Source organism: Gambusia affinis, linkage group LG09 (assembly GCF_019740435.1).
Source record: "Gambusia affinis linkage group LG09, SWU_Gaff_1.0, whole genome shotgun sequence".
NCBI classification, from domain to species: Eukaryota; Metazoa; Chordata; class Actinopteri; order Cyprinodontiformes; family Poeciliidae; genus Gambusia; species Gambusia affinis.
Window position 1 is genome coordinate 7541207 of NC_057876.1, and position 23600 is coordinate 7564806.

The following is a 23600-nucleotide window of genomic DNA, read 5'->3' on the forward strand; positions in this document are numbered from 1 at the left end:
AACTGGGATTTAAAACATTTACAAATGCTAAAAATGACATTTTGTCCTCTTTTGCCAGGACAAAACAGACTTCAGTAAACAAATATTTTGATTTAAAAAAACAGCTAAATTATTTGCATTTTTCAACTGAGCTTTCCCTTTGCTCAGAATATCGTACCTTTGTGCACCACAATAAGCTATAAGCTAACATTAGCTAGCTGATGTTAGCTCAGGCTAGCTGCTTGGATTCAAGCCATACAAATCTTAACTTACCAATTAAAATTTCATTTCAGTTCAGTCATTTTCTTCAGTTAGTTGAGCCACTCTCTGTTTGCCATGATTACACGTCTCCGTACCGTCTTTGTTTCTGTTATTTTAGCTAGAAATGCCTTAGCAGCAGGTTAGCACTTCTTTGCCAACAGACACAGATTGTAGCCACTCTGTCTGATTGGTTGCTTCAGTGAGATTCTACGGTCACGATAAACTGAAGAAACTGCATGAAACATTTAAGCACTTTTTACAACTAACTTTTGAAAGCCTTGTTGTACCCTAATACTTGATCATCTGAAGATTTCCTAGCAAGAATACATGAAGCAGAAACTCTACTACAAATATCTAAATGACGCCATAAAAGAGAGACAACAGTAAATAATATTTGGTCCTTCCAAGTGCATGTTTGCTCTGTCTCATAATATAGACATTAGCTACTTCCTATTAGAACTTTATGTGAACTCTTTACGATTTAAATGGAGCTGAGAGGGTATTTTATAAGGCTGCTTGTTGTTAACAGGTGTTAATATGACACAGCCAGACAATCTGGAGAGAAACCAAAGCCTTCCTGGAAGAACAAAGGGAAGACATGGTTACGCAGAAAGCAAATCAATCAATCTCTGCCACAGCACGTCTGGCTCTGACAGCACAGCTCTGAACCCAGACATAAAAGATCGTACGCTGCAAAGTTCAAAATACTTCCATTGTTCATCTGTCAGAGTGAGAGACAATTGCAAGGGAGCGGGAGGGAAAAATACTAACACAATATTTATCTTGTGTCCCCTTCTCTCCTGACTAGCTCTTTTTTAATATATTCCTGCTATTGTCAGGAGGGCCTCGAGATGGATGGGCAGAGGAGTCCGGTAGGTGATACGTGTCGGCTACAAGCACGGCGCAGACGCCCGCGCCTTTCCAGAGTCTCCGATCTCAGACAACAGCAATAACTCAGTCACCAACAAACAGCAGCCGTCGCCTTCTTTTTTCCTTTGTGGCAGTTCAGTTCGTCGGTGGTTGGCGGTTTGTCTTCTGCATTGTTCTTAAAACAGCTTCCCTGGGAAACGGGGAAAAGTCAAAGAGCTGACGAGATGTCGCCTCGTGAACCCTCTCCTCCTTTCACCCACTCAGCCACACTGGCAATGTGACACACGCTCTCCCTCTTACCCATTCTCTTATTTCTCCTTATCCTTAACATCCCTCATCAGGCTCTTGTCAGGCTTCACGCCACGCAACCCCTGTCTAAACAGGCTGCGAGCGTCTGCGTCTCGCGTACACCGACTGCCGCCTTTCAAGGCCGGCGACTCTTGATCATTTCACGTCAAGACATCTGAGACCTGCGACGGCCGCCGGCCTTCACTCACTTCGCTCAAAAGTCGAAAGGAGAAAACTCTCTGAAAGTCTGACACATTTCTGCAGCATGGACACATTCCTCCAAACTTAGTTTTCACTTAGCCCAAGGCAAATGAGAGCTAAAAAAGACCATGTGTGGTGCAATAAAATGAAGCTATAACAGTCTATTCCCCGTAGCAATACCTGTTCAGGATGCATGTCTGTACCTGGGCCTCACTTGAGCCTGTTGCGACTGGTCATGCGGTGCAATATGAGGCGCACGTATGACCGAGGGGAATTATCAAGTGCTCGAACAGGGACATATGCATGCATGAGAGCTCGCGAAAATACACCCGCTCCCGCATAGCATGCACGTTATAAACACAGAGGCATTCTTTAAAAGCCAACAGTAGCGAAACAAGAGAAGATGGGCCTCTCTCTGTGCAAGTGACAGAGTGAATTACACGCACAGCTAAAACACAGGCTTCCTGTCTAACACAGCCGCGCTGGATGGCTTTCAGATGGATTTTGGCGAGTCTTGTGCAAACACTGAGTCAATATCGGGATAATGGCCGATCATTGAGGAAGAACAATTCGCAGGCGATTTGGGAAGAACATGTGTGTTTGCAGGGCACTTTGTACCACGGGCTTGTCACCGAGCCATCATCGACGTGGCGCCCGGCCAACATGTTCCATTAACGGAGCCTGTCAGCGCAAACAGCGCCGAGATATTTGAGCGTTTCCAAGCGAGCCGCGACTGCGTGGTTCTCCTTTGCAATAATTTGCAATAATGACAAATTTGCGTTACGAGCGAACAACAAGATTTTGAAACCGTCACCACTTTGACTGATATTTATGTCTGTCGCTGGCTCTTTCATTACCATAAAGCATGCTTAATGTTTCTCAGCTGCGTGAGAGGGCTGCCACACAACAGATGAGTGCACTAGATTTAGTGTGTCTCTCGCTCTCTCTCTCTGCTGCTCGGGCTCTTTTAACAGCTGTGTCCGCGCACTTCAGGACATACCCACACGACCGAGTGGACCGAGCGAGAGGGCAAAAGAGGGAAGAAAAGAGGGGAGCCGGAGAAAGGGAGGGGGGAGCAAAGAACGTGGTGCCAACTAGAGAGGCCCACCGTGCCTCAGTCCCATCCCTCCAGCTGAGGGCTTTGATTCGCCTGATTGTCTCCAATATTGAGACACACAATAAACACAACACTTGGCCACCATTTGCAATTCTAATCAGTCCCTCTCAACCAGCCTGGACAACTCAGCCAGAGCCCTCTGGGATATCACTCATCTGACTGCAAAATAATGACACAATCATCGCCATGGCTACGCTCCGGCGACATCCCATGAGCGGCCAGCACCGAGAGGATATTAAAACATAGGAGTACTTGGGAGAACTAAATGAATTAGCCAGGAGATTAGTTGGAAACCAGGTTAATGAATGTGCCCGCCTTACATTGAGGAGAGCGAGCAACACTCGCCCCCCCACCTCCCCAATCCCACAAATATTCAAGCCTCCCCCTGCCCCCTCCTTAAAAAGAAAAAATGTATAATCAGCCAGTAGGCAAGTTAGCAGGTCTACACCTGCTTCTGTGGAGCATGCTCCAACAGGATTTCAATAAACCATCTTCTTTCAACATAATAATTCAGACTGTGTAAACTTGGCTTGATGGTTCGACGATAAGTCAGTCAGTTGCAAACTTTAATTTTATCTGATGTAACATGCAGAGAAAGAGCTTCTGAAGCAGCCCGGAAAAATAAAAAATAAAAAAGCGATACCATCGTCCCGCAAGCATGTTTGTGTTCATGTTTAAATTGAGCAAAAAGTTGATTTCCCCGAGTGCTAGCACGAGCGTGAAGATAAAGGAGGTGTGATGTTTAACAAACTTTCCCCAGAAATCAAACATATGTGAACCTGAAAAGCCCATCTGTTTGCTGGTTTCACTCACTTGACAGCCTGACGGTAATGGATGCACGCAGATAAACGAGAGCAAAAGCGGCGTGCAATCATCCACGTTTTAGTAGCCGTGATGCATTCGCTTTAGAAGTCCCCCGGAAGATGAGCGCCTCAAATTTCTTCAGGAAAAATAACAGACACATCTTATAAAAAAAAAAAAAAAAAAAAAAAAAATTTGACTTGCAAATCACTCTGGTGATTCATAACGGTGAGAATGTTCGTCTGTCCTCATTTTTGAGCTAGCTGCACGTGTATTCAGTCAATCCGTGCGCACACGCGTGTGTGTGTGCGGGTGCGCGTGTGTGTGTGTGTGTGTGTGCTGGTTGCTTGTGCAGGCATGTGAATGACAGCCTGTCAGTGAAAGGGATGTCATTATCTGGCTGATGTCTGTGTGTGAGCTATGACCGGGGCCAGGGTCACATCGGTGGTGCGGGCCCAACACTGTCCAGACAGGAAGCATTACTTTATGATTTCTCTCTTGGACAGAAGCACTCGTCACAATCTGCAACGCTGCAGTTTGACCTCATTTCACGAGGTTATTGCAACGCACACAGCGGAGAAGTGCGGGTGCTTGTGTGCATGTGGTACATTCATGACAATAGCATGATGGATGGCTATCTCCAAAGTCTTATTTCTGTACCAGGGCTATTACTTTAGAATAACAAAGTGGGGAATTTTTTTATTTATTTTTTGCTTTGTTCTCAGGGCCTTGAAGAGAGGGGCTCTGGTAAACCTCTCCCCTCCCTGTCCTTACCCTTTGACTTTTTCTGTGTTGCAACAATGCAGGGGGGGTTAGTTCAGTGTCCTGCAGTCGATCTGTTAGGGCGCTGATAAGAGAGGCTGATGGATAGGTTTAATCAGCCAAGCCCAAGGATCAAGACCATGGGACAGATCAATCAAAAGCTGTGTGGCTTATAAAAGAAATGGCTTTTATCAGTGTCAAGGGGCTCTAGGTCTTTTTTTTATTATTCCACAAAAGAATAAAACCAACATTAGCACCAAAAAAAAGTGAGGAGTTCAAACAAGGGATAGGCTGGTTACTGGCAAAGTAGCCCATTGGTTTTAAAAAGGTACAATTTCCAAACCCTTAAAAATACCGTACTTTTAATAAGATTCCAGAGAAAGCACAGGGAGCGACCAGAGTATTCTCTAGCTGTACGCGGGATATGGCAAAACCATGGCTGCACCTTCATGTGCCAGATTTCTCGACAGAATTCAGATGTGAGTTTGTCCCTTTGTCCCTTTGTACGCCTCACACACAGCGTTGACTGCAGCTTCTAGTTTAAACAGTATGTACAGCTGCAGATCAAGTCTGAAAAACTTTATAGAAGAAGAAGCAGACTCTTAGCAAACAACTACAAGGTTTGACCTCAATTTTTTATTTTTACTTTTTGATATTTTTAGAATTCCTCGCCCTGGTTAGGTAGCCGAAGAAATGCTACCACACTTTTCCATCACTTATAAGAAAACGACATCCAGCTTCTTGACGATATTTCTGATAGCAAAAGACACGGACCGCCATGTTAAGGGAACCACTGCCTCTTACTAAGCTACAAGTCTCTAGCCTGTTAAGCAGCTATCTTCAGACTAGCCATTTGAGCAGATAAACTCAATCATTAATGGTGTGTTTGATTTGTATCTGAAGTCGGAGTTTGAATCTGGAAAAGATGCTACACCTGAGCGGAGCGTGTTGTAGTTGTACGAGAGAAAACCAGTGGGATTTGCTAATCGTTGCACTACAAGACAATAAACAGAAATGGAATATGCTAGCAGTTATGTAAATAGTACCGTGTCCCTCTGATTGAATGTGATCCAAGCCATCAAAAGTACGTATTAAACAGATTGTACAGGCAACTTTCCCTACGTTTTATAAATGAGGAGGCTGGATAATGAATTGAGAGTTGGCAGGCGCGCTCCAAATTTAGCATTTTCTTGTATTTCTGTCTGAAAGCACACAAAAAAACAAATAAATAAATCAAATAAATCACCAGAGCTGGTTGTTACCTTGTTATATTCACAATGGAGAAAGTGGCAAAAATGTACACTATTCTGTAAACAAAGCACTTAACAACTACTACCAAATTTAGAGGATGGCTATCAAAATGTTGCTTTAGTTCATGTATTAAAATAAAAACAACATTAAACATTAATAAGAACATTACTATGATAACTATCATAGAATAATTACTAGTTGAAACATTATGTGCTATGCCTTTTTAAGTTGTTGCATATAAAACATGGTATTTTGACTTAGTTATTACGCTAAGAAAACTCTATAAACCCTATCGCAGAGACACTGGACCATACTAACAAAGGTGAAAATGCATGAAAAGCTATATATATATATATATATATATATATATATATATATATATATATATATATGCAATCAGTCAGACATTGATCAGACTTAGCCAAAATTCCCTTAATCGACTATAACTCATCATTGCAGGTCAAATCCTAAACCCTGTGCATTAAAACAAGGAAATCTAAGCCAATGTGCAGTATGTACTTTGAGGCACATTTTTCAGTAAATGAGAAATGGAAATGAATATCGGTCAGGAAATCCCCAATTGGTGCACCTCCAATCAAAACAAATTGATGCTTGAACTGAAGCAAAGTTCTGTATGAAGCTATAACAGCAGTCAAAACGTCAACACCGGATCCAAGAAAAGCTAAGAATGAAGGAGACAGCAATGCATATGGAGCAAGATAACTCACTGCTATAAGTAGGACACAGTGATTTTAATACGCCGCTGCCTTCTGTGCCTTAAAAGCAGCTTCTTATCAGAAAATGTGACTGACAAGTCTATTCTCTGCTCATGATTGTAAAAGACAGCTACACATGTCCCATCAAATCCAAGACAAATTAGTAGCTCTTTCTTTTCTTTCCCCCGTCCCCTCCTCCCTGGATGGAAGATCTTATCCAGGCAGACATGCTTAAGTTGTCAGTGAATCTCTAAAACCCATACTGAACAACATATTGACTGACGCAATCAGAGAGACACACATCATTAGGCTCATTAACGGTGAACGTAAAAGGGGAGGACGGCCTAACTGGTGCAGCGGGAGTCTCTGTCTGTTCTGATAACGGCCCGCCTTTAGCAGGCGAGACGCGAGCTGTATGAAGCGTGTGCTAATAAATAGCTCGTCTGGCACGACGCTGTTCTCTCGTCCGCCGTAACCGGGCCGAGCTGCGGCCTCGTAAAAGACGCTCCACGTGTTGTTTTAGGAAGCTATTACAAACTGGGCTGTCTCCATTACGAGGGCTATCTGATCGTTATTACAGCCATCTGCAAACACACACTCAAACCATAATCGGCACAAGCAGACCACAGCTGACTCCTGAGTTGTTGCACAACACGCATCCATAATAACTTCTGCTTCAGGGCGTGTGCGTGCGTGCGTGCGTGTGTGTGGACGTCCCAGCTGCTGCCCTCAACACCATTGCCACTTTTGGTCCAACACGTTTGCATCGGCTCACTTCGCTGACACTGATGCCATCCCGGCGTTGCCACCAAACAGTAAGGCCTATTTTTTTTTTTTTTTGCAAGGCTCAATCCGTGCAATGCCACTGCAATCTCTGGGCCGGAGCAGCTCACACCCTTCAAAGGCTCATCACAGGACGCAGATCTAATGCGGAGAGATGGCGGGTTAAAGCCTCAGCTAGGCACGCTGCTTTGAAGCGACTGCCCACCCCCCAAAACCCTCCAGTAGGAGCCAAATCATTTCCCTTCCATTGTGGGAGAGGCGCACTAGCAGCTCCGTTTGATGGCAAGAATCACGCCACTCCATTCCAGGACAGGAAAAAAAAGCACAAATGAATGAGAGTCGACCCCGGATGTTAAATAGGGGGTCCTTCTCCATGATAAATACGTTCGTGTATATTTGAAATCCGAATCAGCCCTGCATAACGCACAGGCAGGGCTCAGACTTGAGATTCTTGACAGGCAAGAGGTGCTACAATCAGGGGTGTATAAATAAATCAGTAAAACGCAGCAAACAGAGCTCCTTAAAAGCGGGGACGCCTGGCCTGTGCTCGGCGCGCAGAAGGAAAAGGATTCGCTGAGGTTTGTCTGCAAAGAAAAGCTTTCATCTTTGCAGACAGGAGAAGGAGAAGAGAGGAGTGATGTGTTGGAGGTTTGGGTCTGTCATGTTTCACAGTGGGGGGACTTGAAAGACGGATGAGAATAGCTAAAAGCAGTTGAAGTTTTTCAGTGCGCGGGTGAAAGCTGGAGATGAGATAGGAGAACGTGGAAGGAGCACCGCACATTACGATTAGCGGGCTAAAACATCACAGAGCGACAGATTACACTGCAGGGACCGGAGAGGGAGAAACCCACCCTCAGATACTCATTAAATCAAGCCGACACGGGGAGCTCACTCTTATTCTCTCCATAGTTCATAAAGCAAACCGAGAGGTTCTTTTTTTTTTTTTTTTTTTTTTTCCTTCGGATATTGTGTTTGCTTTAGCAGCCCCCTTTCGCCGCTTTTTCCAATATCGGGGAAGATGAGAGGCTTCCACGGCCGAGCACATCATGTGGGAGAATAAACACGCACCTAATGGGGAACATGTGTGCGAGGGAGATGAAACGGGGGAGGAGAGAGGAGGGGGAGGCCTCCCATCATATGAAAAAGGATGAAATATAGCCCCGCGTCCCAGCGAGCTCCGATCCCGGCGGTAGGAACGCGGCGTGAAGGGGAAGCGGCGGACCCCCTGACGGGCTCCTGCACACACAAGCCGTCAATGTGGGCCTTTCTGGAGCGGGCTCCTGCAGAGGCAAGAGTCTGACAGTGACATCTCCATTCACTCTTGAATTCTTTTTCTCTTCCAAACATGCATGAACACACACACACACGTATATAGCGCCAGAGGCCATGGGAGGAGGAGCAGCAGTAGGAGCATTTAAAAAAAAAACCCCAAAAACCCGCCTTTCTCCCTTACCATTGGTCTCTGCGGGGTTTAGCATTGCATTATGGGAAGATTAGAATTAGGGGTGCCATACTATCTGATGTCATTGTTGCTTTTGCATTGTCTGGACGGATTGTGGAACTGGGACCTGATGGCAGGCAGATTTCTCTCCCGACGTGAAAGAAAAAAAAACTAAACAAAAAAAAAAAGGCTCAGTTTTGCAGTTGTGATTGATTACAGGTTCCTATTGTATCTGTCTGGTATGTCTCTATTGGAAGAAGAATCAGTCAGACAATAAAAGACAAAAAAAAAAGAAAAGAAAAAAAACTCACGGCAAACGCTCCACATATGACTCCATCCATCAAGTCAGCAATCAAAATAATTCAATTAAGAGACTTAAATCCCGCTGGCTTGCGAGTCCCTGCTCCAATAGCCCAGAAACAAACTCAATTTGCAGACAATCTATACATGATGGCATTAACTCCACTTTAAAGCTCCAATCTTTTTCTCCCTCCCCCCCCACTTACACGTCCCAAATATCAGGGGAAATTCAAAGGAAATAGCAAAGTTATGGTGTTTACTTAGAGACAGGACGACTTGGAAGACATTAAATAAACAAGAGCAACTTCAGATGCATAATGGAATTCCAGACGGGCAGTCCAGACGACTAAGCTAATTTGCAAGTTGTTTGAAACACAAGAAACTTTGCAAATGTTTTTTTATAGCTTTGGTAAATGGCCATACATCAGAGTTGCAGGATTGTGGACAGAAGACGTGGGGGGGGGGAGGGGGTTGCTGAATATGTGTGTAATTGTCCCCCCCACCCCCTTCACCCCCTCAACCCTCACTCACCCGTTTCCGAGGTGTGAAAGGGAATGCGGGGTTTGCGCCGGGACATCCCAGGGAGAGGCGATTGAAGCGTCAGTCACAGCTGCCACACGGGGCCCCGGCGCGGACCAAATCCCAGGCCCGGGCCTTTGCGGGGCGGAGTGGCCGTGGACCGGGCCTGGGAGCAGCGGGTGTCCTACAGGGCCTTTTATTCTGGCTTCTCTCAGCAGCACAAGGGGGGACTAGGATCACGCAGGGAGTTTGCTTAGAAAAGGCTGAGCTAAGGCTTGGCAGAATGGGTTAAAAAAGGCACGAATTTGCACACACACACAAGCTGAAATGCTTTTCTTTGGGACCGTCTGTCTTGCCTGTGGGCATGGTGGGAAATAAGTGAAGTTTGGAGGGTGGGGAAAGAATAAAACAAAACTTCCAGTTAGCATCGAGAAATTTGGGACGGACACACACACACACGCACACACACACGGAGACCAGCACCAACAGACAGAGAACAAGAAAGTATTCCCCGAGCGCCACATGAAGCATTCTATTATGGAGAAATGGGTGATTTATATTTCATGCCTTGGAAATCTAACAGAGGCAAAGACTCGAGGATTATACGCCGTGCCATTTCCACACTCTCCCTAATAGTCTCCATGTCCTGGCTCGGTATGCCATAGATGGATTATGATGCTTTATAATTAACGTGGGGGAAGCGGGGGGATCCCTCGCAGACCGCCCATCTGCCATGCTGACACACTTACTGGGAGCATCCCTTGGGAAGAGCTGGCTGCTGCCACACGATTCCATTACTTTATCATTCTATCATTCTATTATCCTACCACTCGATTCAATTACCCCGTCACTCCATTAGTGTACTCATAACACTGAACAAAGGGCTCCATGATGATCATTAATGATACTTTGGTGTGGTCATACTTCATCCAGGCTCTTCTTGGGAAAAAAAAATAAATAAAAATCATCTATTGTGTAAGTAAGGCTCACTTTGGTTTCAATTAGAAAGCCAAAGGTAAAAAAAAAACAAAAAAAACATATGCTACTTAATAATATAACATACTAAAATAAGCTTTTAATTCACTGTTATGTTATCTATGTTTTTTGTAGTAAGTTAGTTAGTTAATTAGCTAGCTAGGTACCTAGTTTTTGTTGTTGTAAAAGTAAACCTGCTAAAGCAAAACTGTTAAATTGTTTGTTTTAAATGACTTTCACATCTACAGTTAAAATCACCAACAGCTGGTGAATGTCTTCGTAAAGCGATAAAATAGTTTCCTACATTTCTGATCATTCTGAAAATGAAACGTCGAGCCCAACACATACGTTTACCCGTAGTTTCAACTTCTGCAAATATCCACACAAAACAGAAAATGTGAAGAATTCCATTTTCATCTCATCTTTTTATTTTCTAAAGCAGCTATATTAAAGTAGCGGAGCTGTAAGTTTTCACGTCGGCGTCGTGATTTATATTCCCACCTCAATGCTTTCTCCAATTTTATTTGTTAATAAACATGCACTTCCTGCCCCGTCCCACATCTTTTTGCCATTAGTTGTTGGAATCCGTCAGTCCTTCCCACAAAGTCCTGGCACACTTAATTCGAACCTTTCCATGAAAGTCTTTGGAGTGCCACAAACTGGAGGGAAACAGATCCCAGGTTGCTTGTATACCAGTGACAACTCCTGACGTCTTGAAAGTTGCTGCAGTGCAGCTGGCCTTTAAAGTGGCCTGCCCGCTGTTAGGGACTGGCATCTGAGGAGGCCTGCCTCCTCCGCACACAGAGGGGTTCTGTGAGAAAGAGTTAAGTCTCCGAGGTCAGACTGGAGGAGGAGGTTACGAGTTCCCCGAGTCTGAGCTGTCGGGGTAATGGTTTTAGAGATGGCTGTCACACAGATCCGTTCCACTGTCCAACGCCGCCGCTGATCTCCACCAATCCCGGTCTGCTCGCTTTTCAGTCGCTCAACTTCTCCCTGCCTGTCCTCCTTTCTTCTTTTCTCCCTCTCTGTCTCCCTCGCGCTGACACATGGAAGTAATCTAGGAGCTCCATGCTGGACTGAAAGGATGTGTGGTTGAGCCCAAGGCTGAGTTTCAACGCTCTACATTAGCTTCCTTTCCTCTTCGTTTTAATCCCCTTATTATGAACTGCTCTTATGTAAAAGACCTAAGACGGCAAACAAAAGGCAGACTTTGCCCATTCAACTTTTTTTTTTTCCTCCACTTCCTGTAACTCAGCATCCCTTGATTTTTTTTATTTATTTTTTTTCCCTTTTTTTTTTCTCGATTCAGCTAAACGCGCAGCCGAAGCGGCTAGTCAGGCAGTAGAAATCCCAAGGGAAGGTTTCCAGCCCTAGTGGATGTGTCTCTCTGCTTGGCAGAGCCGGAGTCGATGGGAACTTCCCAGCCGCTGCCAGCCGGGCCCTCCGTCTAATAAAGCCTGGTCGCTAACTGCCTGCAAGTCGGCCACCGTTCAGCCACTCCACACTCATCCACCACTCAGGCCCTCCACACTTTCACAGGGGCACACTGGCACGCTCCTCACACTTCCTTAATGCTCCGCTGTGGCTGGACAAAGAACAATGGGACAACCGCACGCACTTAAAGCACTCACTCACTTCTATAAGCTCAAACTTGCCCTTTCACACGAGCCAACAATTGCCGTCTGAAGAGCGAAACTAAGGCGAAAGCTCAACAATTTTTACGTTTATGTGCAATTTATTTAACATCCAATTAAACTTGCAGCAAATCCAATAACGTGCAACTGTTTTGGCACTCCTACGTCGTAAATTAATGCGGATTTCTCTCTTAAAGAATTGTGGCTGTGTAATAAGCTTGGCATCGCACTGTTTGTCGTAGCTTTGGGTGACTCACCACACACACACACACACACACACACACACACACACAGGCTAATCTCATGAACTGTCACGCCTTAATGAGAGAGTACAGTGAGGTAATTCTAAAGACATTCAGTTTGGACAGCCAGAGTGTTTGTTCAAGGGCCACAATATATAATCATTTATCAGCGACAAGCCGGACAATGTAAGGATATATTATGCGGAAATATTATTTTTGTAAACAGTGATTTTTTTTATGTGCGTGATCTTTACATCATTCCACCCACTGACAGCTTGAGAATTGCAACAGTAGCTCTACTGGGATTACTTAGCCTTCGCTGACTTTGTGATAAATTGGTTGTAAAACATCTTAACTGGAAGGATCCGGCATGTGCTTAAAGAGAACTCAAGTATAAAGTTTTAGAGGTAAAGTCGTTTCTTTTCTCAAGGGCCAATTTTAGAACCAATTTTCTGTTTTTCCTAGTATAGAAATGCTCTTGGCATATGTCTAGAACTAGCTACAGTTCACTTCTATGTAGATGAAAGACGTGTTTATACACTGGACAGTTTGTTAGTTTCTTTAAGACAAGCTAAAATTGCTACGTAATGTTAAAAAAACAAAACACATTGGATATGTCTAGATTCAGGTAAAATTAGCACGCAATGTCAAACGACTCACCAGACAAGTCACAGTTCACGTCTTTGCAGTCAACACAGTTATTTATAAACTTGCATCCTCTTTACGCAACGTCCAAGTTCTTCAATCAAGGTAAAGTAGGGACTCAAAGCCAAAGAAATGACCTCGATAAATCTGGGTTCAGCTTCGGTTTACTCCTACGCAGATGACACAGGGATGAGCTTTGCGCTTTTCTTTTTTTTTTTACTTCTTAGGCCAAGTTGAAATATTTTTTTTTTGCTATTATAAATCCAGATGTTGCTCACTTCTATGCAGATGACGCAAATATGAACACAGCAACATCGTGAAATACTGAGCAAGTACTTTAGGTAAGATAGCATTGGTACTTCAACTGACTTAAAGATAACTTCAAGAAATTAAGAACTGTTTTCTCAAACACATGCACCTTATAAATGAAAGAGTCTTCAGAACATAGTTAAATGGCATTCATTAACCTCACTGGGTAATGTAAAAACATTTAGAAACAGTTTTAAGAAAATAGTGACAAAAAAAATGTACATTTTACAATTTTGTTCTGTTTTAGTCTTGTGTATTTCTTTATTTAGTCTATTTTCACATGCATAAGTTTTGTTGGCAAAAGAGACATATGTCAAATAGGGGCTGGTATTAGACTGTCATTATATGAAAGCTACACTGCATGATCTCATCTAAACAAAAAGTTCAAATAAAAAATATGACATTTTCTAACAGTTTGCATTTAAAACAGGAAAGCAACAATTGTTCCTACCTCTGGTAAAATACTGTGCTGCTTCTTGTGGTTATGATGACGCTTTCTCTGCTCTGCTTTGTATTTATTGTTTTAATTTTAATACAGTAGTACATACAGACATGACTCTTTGAGTTCCTAATGATTAAAAATATGTTGAAGAAGCCAAATTTGTCATCCCAGTAGAGTTGGGACAAGTGCAGCAGCCAGCTGACTGACAGTGTGCAGCAACAAAAGGGGTAGCCACTTTATGCCCAACGCAGAACACTCCAATTACTCTGACATCTCGTTAAAAACAACTACAGGAATGACAGAAAGTTTCAGAAGGTTTGAAATCGTCTGACTTTCTGCAACATCAGCGATGGGCTCGCGTCAAGCCTCGACGAGACACTCCAGGTTGAATTGTCTCGTAGTATGTGAGAACAGTGTCGCGAAAACAGAGACATTTCATCAGTGCTGCAGATATGAATAGACCGAAGTGAACTTGAGTCGTTACGTCCAACTGAAAGAACAATCCTGACACAGCCCGCCACGTTTTTCCACACGATTCATTGCATTTAGGTGTTCTCGCTGTAATATGTCCCGAAAGAATAACAACTGCAACTGTGGTGAGTCATGAGAACCATTAGAGGGAAAAAAAATAAAATCATACAGGCATGAAAGATAACCAACCCCCACCCCCACCCTTCCAAACACAGAAGAAGAAGAAAAATCAGCTGCCAATCCCACTCGCCCCATTTCTGGGGAATGCAGCTTGGTTTCATGTGCACCACTGCTTGAATATAAAGAAAAGAATGCATCAGCGACACACAAAAAACAGAATGATCAGCTTTCAGCGACCAGGCAGCCAAAACCACCAGTGGATAAAGTGAGTCCATCTGGTTGGAACCAAGAAAAAAAAAATAAAAAAACATGCTGAATGAAAATGCTGCATTCCCCCCCTCCACTAAAATAACCTTAACACACACACACACACGACACACACACACATGGCATCCAGTGCTTTTCCGAGGGGCCAGGTGCCTCGTGTAGATAAACCAAATGAAGAATCTGTCGTTACACACCGCTGAAACAACAGTCACGTCGGCGGCGCAGGAGCGCAACACACACGAGGAGGGCAAACGCAGCTGTCCTCCCTTCCACCGAGACACAGGGCGCATTTACAGGGCCGAGGGCCAGTTGCTTTGCCGAGGTATTTCTTATTGGTCGGAGCGTCCCTGCTCCTCTCTGAGTGGGGCTCGGGCTCTAAGTCCTCTCTGTGTGTAATGAGATCTCTATCAGAGGGGAAACATGATAGGAGTCTGAAGGAGGGTTGGGCGGAGGGGGCACTCTGGGAGGCAGAGACGGGGAAGGTGAGTTTCGGCAAGAAGGAATCAGGGAGGGGGAAAAAAAGGAGTGCAGCGTCACTCCTTTTTACAGGAAAAAGAAAGAAAAAAAATCCTGTTTTTCCATCCAGTCCCCAAAGTTTCGTCCAGGCTCTCTCGCTCAACAGGTTGAGTCGGTTTCTCGCTTTCAGACTGTTGTTTTAAGACCTGCTACTGAAATCGGTGCTACGTTAAGACGGTGTCACCGTGAATCTCAGAGGAGACACCAAAAAAAAAAACTTTAAATATTTGCTTTTGACAACAAAGGCAGAAACTCATTCTGTTTTTATACAACCAAAGCAAAAATAATGCCATAATGATAGAAATTATTCTATTTAAGGGAAGGAAAACACTAATAACAAAACAAAACTAACAGACTAATTATAGCTAGACTGCTCCAGAGCAGAGCTAACAGTAAACTTGCAGCCACATCATGCCAGAAATGACACAATGTTATTTTTCTGGTCTGGGGGAGAAAAAAAAGTAAACAGGGCTTGATAAACATCAGAGCACTAATCAATCTCCAAGCCACTGGAGCAAATGCAAAAAAAAGCACCAGATGAGGTCAACAAGCAAACACACACAGCAGAGAAGGGGAAGAAACCCACAGCGAGAGTCTGTAATCGACGCCAAAACGCGTCCGTCTACTCGCTACTTTTCGTTCCTCTGTGGGGCCTCGAAACCGAAAAAGTCCCTGCAAACCGTTCCCGGGTTTTACAGACGTGTGAGGAGGTCAAAGCTAGAGCAGGAAGCTTTTAAAAGTAAAATTAAAAAAAAACTGCAGAGGTGTGTCGCCTCCTTGTTCACTGTCTGCTGATCTGGCCGAGGCAGCCGAGGGGTCATGAGGTAAATATTAGCCGAGGAGGGTTAGAGGAGCCCCTCTCGGCGACCTTGTCAGATTATTGTTAAATTGGCATCACTGTGACATTCCTGAGGACGCAGAAAGAGAGAGAGTCAGTGTGTATGTTGTGTGTGCGTGCGTGCGCATGTGTGTGTGTGTTTACGTCGTCGCTCGCAGAGGGCTCCGACCCAAACGGATGGAACGTGATTAGTCATAACAAAGTGACATTTTCTGGGGTAATCCCACTCAGCTAAATGAGAGCTAATCCGATTTGTTCCGATCAAATGTTGGGGGCGCTTCTTTTACCGACTTGGGAAAGTTGACACATCCTGTCTTCTTCTCCACGGCTGCTTCCACCCCCCGCCGCCACTCCCCTCCACCCCCGCTCCACTCTCCCTACTCCTCTAGTCACTCATCCAAAGTCAAATTAAATATGAAAAAGGTCTCATGCATCCTGCAGCCAAACAAAAAGTCCACAACGTTACTTCTTGTTATGCTTTTCTTTCAAGTCAGCAGTGCCACGGCGAAGATGTATGTTGCCTGTTCAAGCATGCTGGGGGGAAAATCAATTAAGCAACCCCCAGTTATTGATAATGCTGCTGCTGCTGCTGAAGCCGGAGTGATTGCATCCTCACATGAAAATCCATAAAGGAGATGCACATGTGAAAAAGCACACACACACACACACACATATATATATATATATGTGTGTGTATGCACACACCCCAGTGGCCCGAACCTGCTGCTGCTTCCCAATACTTTGCCCCATAACTCAAGGCCTGCAGGGAAGCGCTGGTATTGTTAGACCGTGCGTGCATGTGGCACAGCGCACATGCAGAGGGGCTAAGTTAATTTATTAGCTGAGGCAGCAGAGCTCCCCAAAGCAGGAACAGGAAGTGAGGCGTCGTAAATCTGGATAAGTCACCAGATAGCGCGGCGCGCTGTACGTTTCTATAGGTGTTCTCCTCCTATTATCACCACAGAGCAACACAAGCAGAGGAGACGGGGGGAGTTTGCAGCAGCAAGCAGGGAAGACGGATGCTGATTGCGGCGCATGTATCCCGCTCCTTTATTGCCTTCTCGCAGCGTCTAGCTGATGGATACGTTTCACAAGGAAAACAGGTTTGTCTTTTTTTCTTCTGTTATTGTAACGTACACCAAGCAAACACACACACACACACACACACACACTGAAAGAAAGAGAGAGAGAGAGAGAGAGAGAGCAAGATAATTGTCTATTGTTTTCTGAGCAGAGAGCAGCAGGATAATTAGCTTGAGAGAACACTTTGCAGAGTGCATTATTGTTCCACTGTGAACTTTATGAAATATTCAGCCGGCGTTGGGGGATTTTTACAAGGAGCAGAGAGAGAGAGTGAAAGAGAGAGAGAGTGAGAGAGAGAGAAAGAGAGAGAGAAAGAGAACAGATGGAGAAATGATCTTCAATATCCTCCTCAAAAGCAGCGTGGTAACCTTCGGAGACATTCTCTCCAGGTGACATCATCAATCAATAAATGTCTCCTCTCTTTCTTTCTTTCTTTTTTTTTTGATTAAAAGTTTGTGGCAGCGTGTGTCTGTCTGTGTATATGTGTGTGTGTGTGCGTGTGTATGTGTGTTACAGGCATGGGCTACCCTGACATTGTCCATCCTATAATTAGTTTTATTCCAAATACGCAACAATTCAAAAAAAAAAAATGATCGAAACGCTTTGATTTTGAAACATAAAGGACAACAATTATTCATGCTGATGCAAATTAAGCAGATCACTAAAGTCGTAGCATTTAATGATTGCTTTCATTTAGATGCATAGATTTATGAAAAACAGACAGAAACACCCATTTAAATTATGAGTAGTTTTCAAATAAAAGAGCTTAATGTGCAGAGCTTTATCCCCTTTGAGCAATTTATAGAGCAGTGGCTCTTCATGTCTGAAGGTCCAAACCTGATTGGATCGGCTCGTGTTGAACACGTCCTTTGCTTTACATTTGACTGCAAACTTACAAAACAACTCAAACTGCACTTTTTTTTTAACACTTGGTGACCTCAGGCTCCTCCATTTCCTGACAGAAAATTCCAATTTTAAATGAAATTTACTGAACTTAAATTAAGTTAAACAACTTTGCATGCCTCAACAAATAAAGTGCTTTTTTCTTTTTATTCTTTTTGTTTTCTGTACACGATGTAATAACGAGGAATGAGCCACAAGACACTGTTACAGCAAGAGTGAAAAATGGCTCCCTCAAAGACGGCTGAGTAATCCTTGGCCCCGATTAAATCTTTTTTCTTCTTCTCCTTTTTTAATTCCAGTTTCATTTTTCCACAAATCACATTTTGCTCGACACGCCATCACTTTCCGTAGTATGATTTTCAGGACCTTTCGTGATTAGAAGTAGTTACAGCAAGTCGAGTCAGTCGTCTGTCTGTCTCCACGGGAGTCTCGTACCTCCCTATTGGCCAGCTGACCGGCAGTACGTAGCAACAGGTGGGCTCCAAGCTCCTCTCTCTCTGACCTCTCATTTAAAAGGATTTTTAAGCTGCATGCATCCAAACTGGTTTAGCTTCAGCCTCACAATGTAACAGAGTTAAGAATCATGACCCCAACTTAGCTGCGTATATTCCTAAATCGTTAAAATAACAGCACAAACAAACAATATATATATATATATATATATATATATATATATATTTTTTTTTTTTTTTTTTTTTTTATCTGCAGATTGGTAGAGTTGAGAACCTTTCCAAGAGAAGCATCAACATGAGGAAGTCAGGATTGAACCCACAACTTTCTAATTGCAAGACAATAACTGTCCCTACTGAAATCAAGCAGGATAAATATTTTGGATATTTAGCTGAATTTCTGAAGCGAAGCTCCAGCATTTCCAAAAGCATCCATCCAATACAGACTTGTTCCAAAAATCTGGTGGACTGCTACTTTAAACCATTTGGAAATCCCCTGAATTCACGCTGGACGGCTTTTAAAAGGTACGCAAATTCTATAAATGCAGATTAAGGCTCAACTCTATCTGTACAGCGGCAAATTCCACAAAAATGGTACGTTTGGCCGCTTTTCAAATCACATTCAGCTACACAGAATTCAGATTCAAACAAAATTCACTCCAATGCGACCCAGAGCATGCCGTTAGATTGAGATCAGTTCACAAACGGTCCAGTTCAATCCAATTTGTAGTACGGATCATGAAATACCAATCGGCAAATAAATCGTCTAGGTAACTCTCTGATCGCCGAAGTTTTAATCAAGAAGGGGGAAGAGCGCTGAGGGCCTCTTGCAACAACACAGCACTTCTGGATACGAGGGAAAACTTTAGCTTATGAGAAAGCTCAAGTTGGAATCGGTGACGTCTTAAAACCTCAACACACCACAGTACTCCACATCTAGTGTGTATATACAGTATATATATATATATATATATATATATATATATATATATATATATATATATATATATATATATATATATATAGATATATATATATATATATATATATATATAGATATATATATATATATATAGATATACTGTATATATACATATGTGAGTGTGTATATATACGCGGCGCAGCCAGAGTCAAATAAAAGCTGATGGGCCGTAGTCTTGCCATTAGAGCGGTGGCCACACACACATACACACATATATATATATATATATATATATACATACACAGCCCAGTGAACATTGCAGCAATATTCCTACTCGCTGACTGCACAATGAGCCCCTATAACATCTGACATTTGGGGGATAAATCATGGATTCACTTGAATGACTAAGTTCCAGTTAGAAGCTGGCCAAAGCTACTCTCCGTCTCAACAGTCCCCTGGCCTGCTTTGAGCTCAGATGAAGGTCACATACATTTTTTTTTTTTTTTTGCAGTTTACCCTCCCCTCCCGTCTCCCTTTCTCTTTATGAACGCTTTCCAACATCATGCAAAATGCAGGAGTCACGTCTAAGTGGGTGATAATTGTTGCCAGAGCATAATGTGCCATCAGAAGTCTGGGCTGCGCTCGGCTTCTTTTTGGTGGGAATAATGGCAATTTTAAGGAGGAGGAGGAGAAGGAGGTAAACTTGTCTTTTACTTTCAGAAATTAAGCCTGGTACCCAGCCAGAGCAATTAAGAATTTTTTTGTTTGTTTTTTAAACCATTTGCCTCTTATAAGTGAATCTCATCTTGGATTTTTTTTTGTTGCGGGGAGTGGAGAACTGTGAGATCTAAAATACAAGGTGGCCCTTTTGTTTGAAAGATTATAGAGGGGTTGAAAAAAGAAAGCGAAAAATAAAAAGAGAAAGAGAGAGAGAGATGACTACTTCACCTTGACACACTTAGAACAGTTTACATGACTACCTCACCCCCCCAAACTCCTCTTTTTAGCAAACAACACCAATTACAAGGTTGTGTGAGGAAATTGAGGATAAACTCCCAACTTCTGGAGACTAAAGTCTGAAAATAAAAGCTGCATGTAATATTGTCATAAATTACTATAATCAACTTTCCATTACTGTGATTAAAGTGAAGGCCTGCATGCTGTATATTGTTTGAGCTGTGGCTGTTGGTGTTTGGGAAATTCCCCCCACTGTGGAGTAAATATATATAAACACACACCTCCCAGTGTGCAGGACTGGTAATTATAATCAAGCAAATTATATATATATATATATATATATATATATATATATATATATATATATATATATATATATATATATATATATATATATATAAAATTTACAAAATTTAGCAGAACCTCGATGCAATTTCCAACTTTTTTTTTCCCCAGCAATTGCAGCTCCCACCCGTGCTTGTACGAAGGACTTGGGACTTACTTGGGATTCTGCGAGCTCCAAATTATAGTCTCCAGCGACTTAGCCGAGGGTAGCGCCGACCTACACATTAGAATAAACATCCAGAGGTAATACTTCCAACATCCGAGCCCCGCCATGCTGAGGGAATTCACGCCGAGGAGAGTGAGCCGAGAAGCCGGAGCGACGGGGGCGCTGCGTCGCGCCTGACGAGCCTGAGTGCGCGCTTCGGCCCGTGGGAAGGTGAGCTCGGGATCAGTCGGGAGCATGCGAGGTCGCTGTCAGATACATGTCCCCCTGTCCGACTTCTTCTTCAGATCGTCTTCAGATCGTCCCCTTATCTAAGCTATCAATATATCTATCAATTCTCTCTCTCCCCCCTCCGCCGCCTACTTCTGCTTGTTTCGTCCTTGACTGATCTGAACCGATGTGTGCGCAGGATGATTTGGAGGAAATGAGTGTCCTGTATGACCTGTGGCTGTTTTTCTCTTTAACCCTGTTGGGGAGGAGAGGAAAAATAAACAAAACCCAAAACAAAACGAAAAAAGAAAAACTCCAAGGATTCGATCCGGTCGAGCCAATCGGTTAAAAGCTCCCCCGCTGGTCTCCGTACCTGTCGCCCGTTTTTAGCCTACAGATGACCACATTCATCCATCAGTCACAACTCCGCAGCACGCCAGGAATCTTGGAGGTCCTCCTCATTCCAGTGTTATCTTTCACTCCTCCTCCTCGTTCTTCTTTTTTTTTTCTATTCTTCTCCGCAAAGGAATCGGGAGCTTCTATTGTAAATATCCCTCCCGGCTCTCAGCGTGAGAGGATTGCACTGCGAGCAGTCTCAGTCCGCCTTCCCGGAGCGAAATGCCCAGTGCGTAAAAATGCACGCCGCTCTTTGGACCGAGAGTGTAGAGGAGGATGGATCCGACCTGCGTCTGTTGGGGGTCGAGGAGTAGATCTCACTCAGCTCGGCGACATTCCCATCTTTCCGCGTTCATTTTTTTTTCTTTCCTTTTCTGTTTTACCCCCATGCAAAAAAAAAAATTATCTCCTTGAAAAGACTCCGGTGAACGCTTGTATGTATGTATGTGTGTGTGGCGTGTGAGTGTGTGTGTGTGTATATGCAACAGCCCGAGCTCGACTTGGTAACTCGAGCCGAGCGGAGGCGCAGGCGGGCAAAGGCGGGCGGGGACGGCCCACAGCGTGCGTTGTGGCCAATCACGGCGCTCTGTCCGAAGTTGGAAGCAGGAAGCGAAGGCATTTATGGGGACGTGGAGGGGTGGATTGGAGAAGGAGGAGGAAAATGGGTTAGGGAATGGTGGCGGTGGTGTGGGAGGGTGTTATTAAGTTGACCCCCCGCTTTTCACCCACAACCAGCCGCTTCGGCCGGAGCCATCGACCCGAACTGAAACGGACTTTGGAGTTATTCGTCAAACTGAAAGCAGAAGGGAGAGTTGAGATAGGCTACAGGAGTATAAAAAAAAAACAAAAAAACTTTGGCCCAATTTAAATGAGAGGGGAATTGATCATAAACGAGCTACTTATGTCATAAACGACTCAGTTATATTGTTAAATGGCGATGATTGTGCTGACCTTGATTATCATCATCATCATAATTTAAAAAAAAAGGCAAATGTGTTTAGGATTTTTTTTTTCTTTTTGGCCCATAAAAAGCAACTTTACAGTTTGCAGTGCAGGGGTTACAGTACCTGTTAGCTTGATTGCCTCTTTTCTCCTCTCTGAAGGGAATGATGATTAATGGCCTCTTTGGATCTCTCGCTGTTTGTCCTCTTTGGGGGATAATGAACTGCATGAGAACTTCGTCTCCCAGCGTCAATAGACAATAGGCGGCCGGTAGCCCTGTAGTCACCGAGCCATTCATTCACTGAGGAAGAAATGCTTGACACATAATTGATCATGTCCATGTCTGTGCCCCCTTTGTGCGTGCGATTCTTTCTGTTGCCTTGCATTTATGCAAACAATGCCGCCCCCTAACGGTGGCAACAAAACCGCGTCGGGGCTCCCACAGAGAGAGAAGAAGAGAGAAGAGGAGAGGAGAAGGGAGGGGTGGGATTTTTTGTAATTGGGAGGAAAACAGACATTTTTAAGAGGTGCTCTATGCTTCCTAAATTATGCTTTTTTTTCTTCCAACATCCTGTTGTCTGCAGACAGCCTATAAATCTTTGTGAGACAATAAGCTCAACACATGCTTTACGCTCCATACACTATAATTATCTGAGGGTATTTATATTTGTGTGTTTTTCCAGTGTGGGAGACCTGTTAGATTCTGTTATAGATTCAACAGCTAGCCTGTTACCTCGGGGTAGTTGTTGAATCCACAGCAGAATCGAACAGGTTGCTGGACAGCGTGACATTCCCTGACTACGGGGATACGCGGTTCGGCGCCTTGCCAAAGCAGTTGGACCCCAAACTTCAGAGAATTTCACCAGGGTTTTACCTGACAGACAGCAGCAGACCATTCCGAAGTCAAAGGCAAAGGTCTGAAGGATTTTTTTACCAAGTAAAAACACATGAACGTATATTCAGGAACACCGTAAGAGTGGGGAAGATAATGGATGGAACTCATGCTGCATTCCAGTTGCCTTGGAAGCTGGAACCCGAAGTGGGTTTGACGTCATACCCGAGGTAACAGCTTTCTAATTAAGATGTCAGAATTTCAACATGGCGACGCCCATAAACATTGTTTTCACTATCTCTTACAAACGTCATTTAGGCTTTACTTTTCATACACAAACATCCCTTTAATTTGCTCCGTTTATTGTTGCAGGCGCTACATGCAACACTGATTATAGATGCACTCTTACATGTGTGCCTTGTAAAATAAAGATGTTTCCACCACATCGTCTCACCATTGTTGATGGAAGGAACAGCGAAAGCTGAAACACGAAGTGGACTCTAGTCAGATTTGCTCCGACTTCGGAGGGCAACATGGTTGATTCTTCATCGATGCTCTCCATCTAATCTGATTGAGTTTGCAAGAAAAAAAAAAGGACATTGTAGATGTCGAAAGCCCTGAAGATTTGTAGTTGCAACCACAACAAAAGC

General features: G+C 43.7%; 1 protein-coding gene across 2 annotated transcripts in view; it reads right to left on the reverse strand.

Annotated features, from left to right (window-relative positions):
- Positions 1-21685, reverse strand: part of efnb1 (ephrin-B1) — an 81250-nt gene extending 59565 nt beyond the window's left edge. For both annotated transcript variants that reach the window (XR_006371746.1, XM_044127592.1), the window contains exon 1: positions 20565-21685. Coding sequence is in view for 1 of the 2 variants with exons in the window: in XM_044127592.1 (XP_043983527.1) it covers positions 20565-20809 (245 nt within the window). In the remaining variant the exon portion in view is untranslated. The remainder of the gene's footprint in view (positions 1-20564) is intronic.
- Between the last annotated feature and the right edge of the window lie 1915 nt (positions 21686-23600).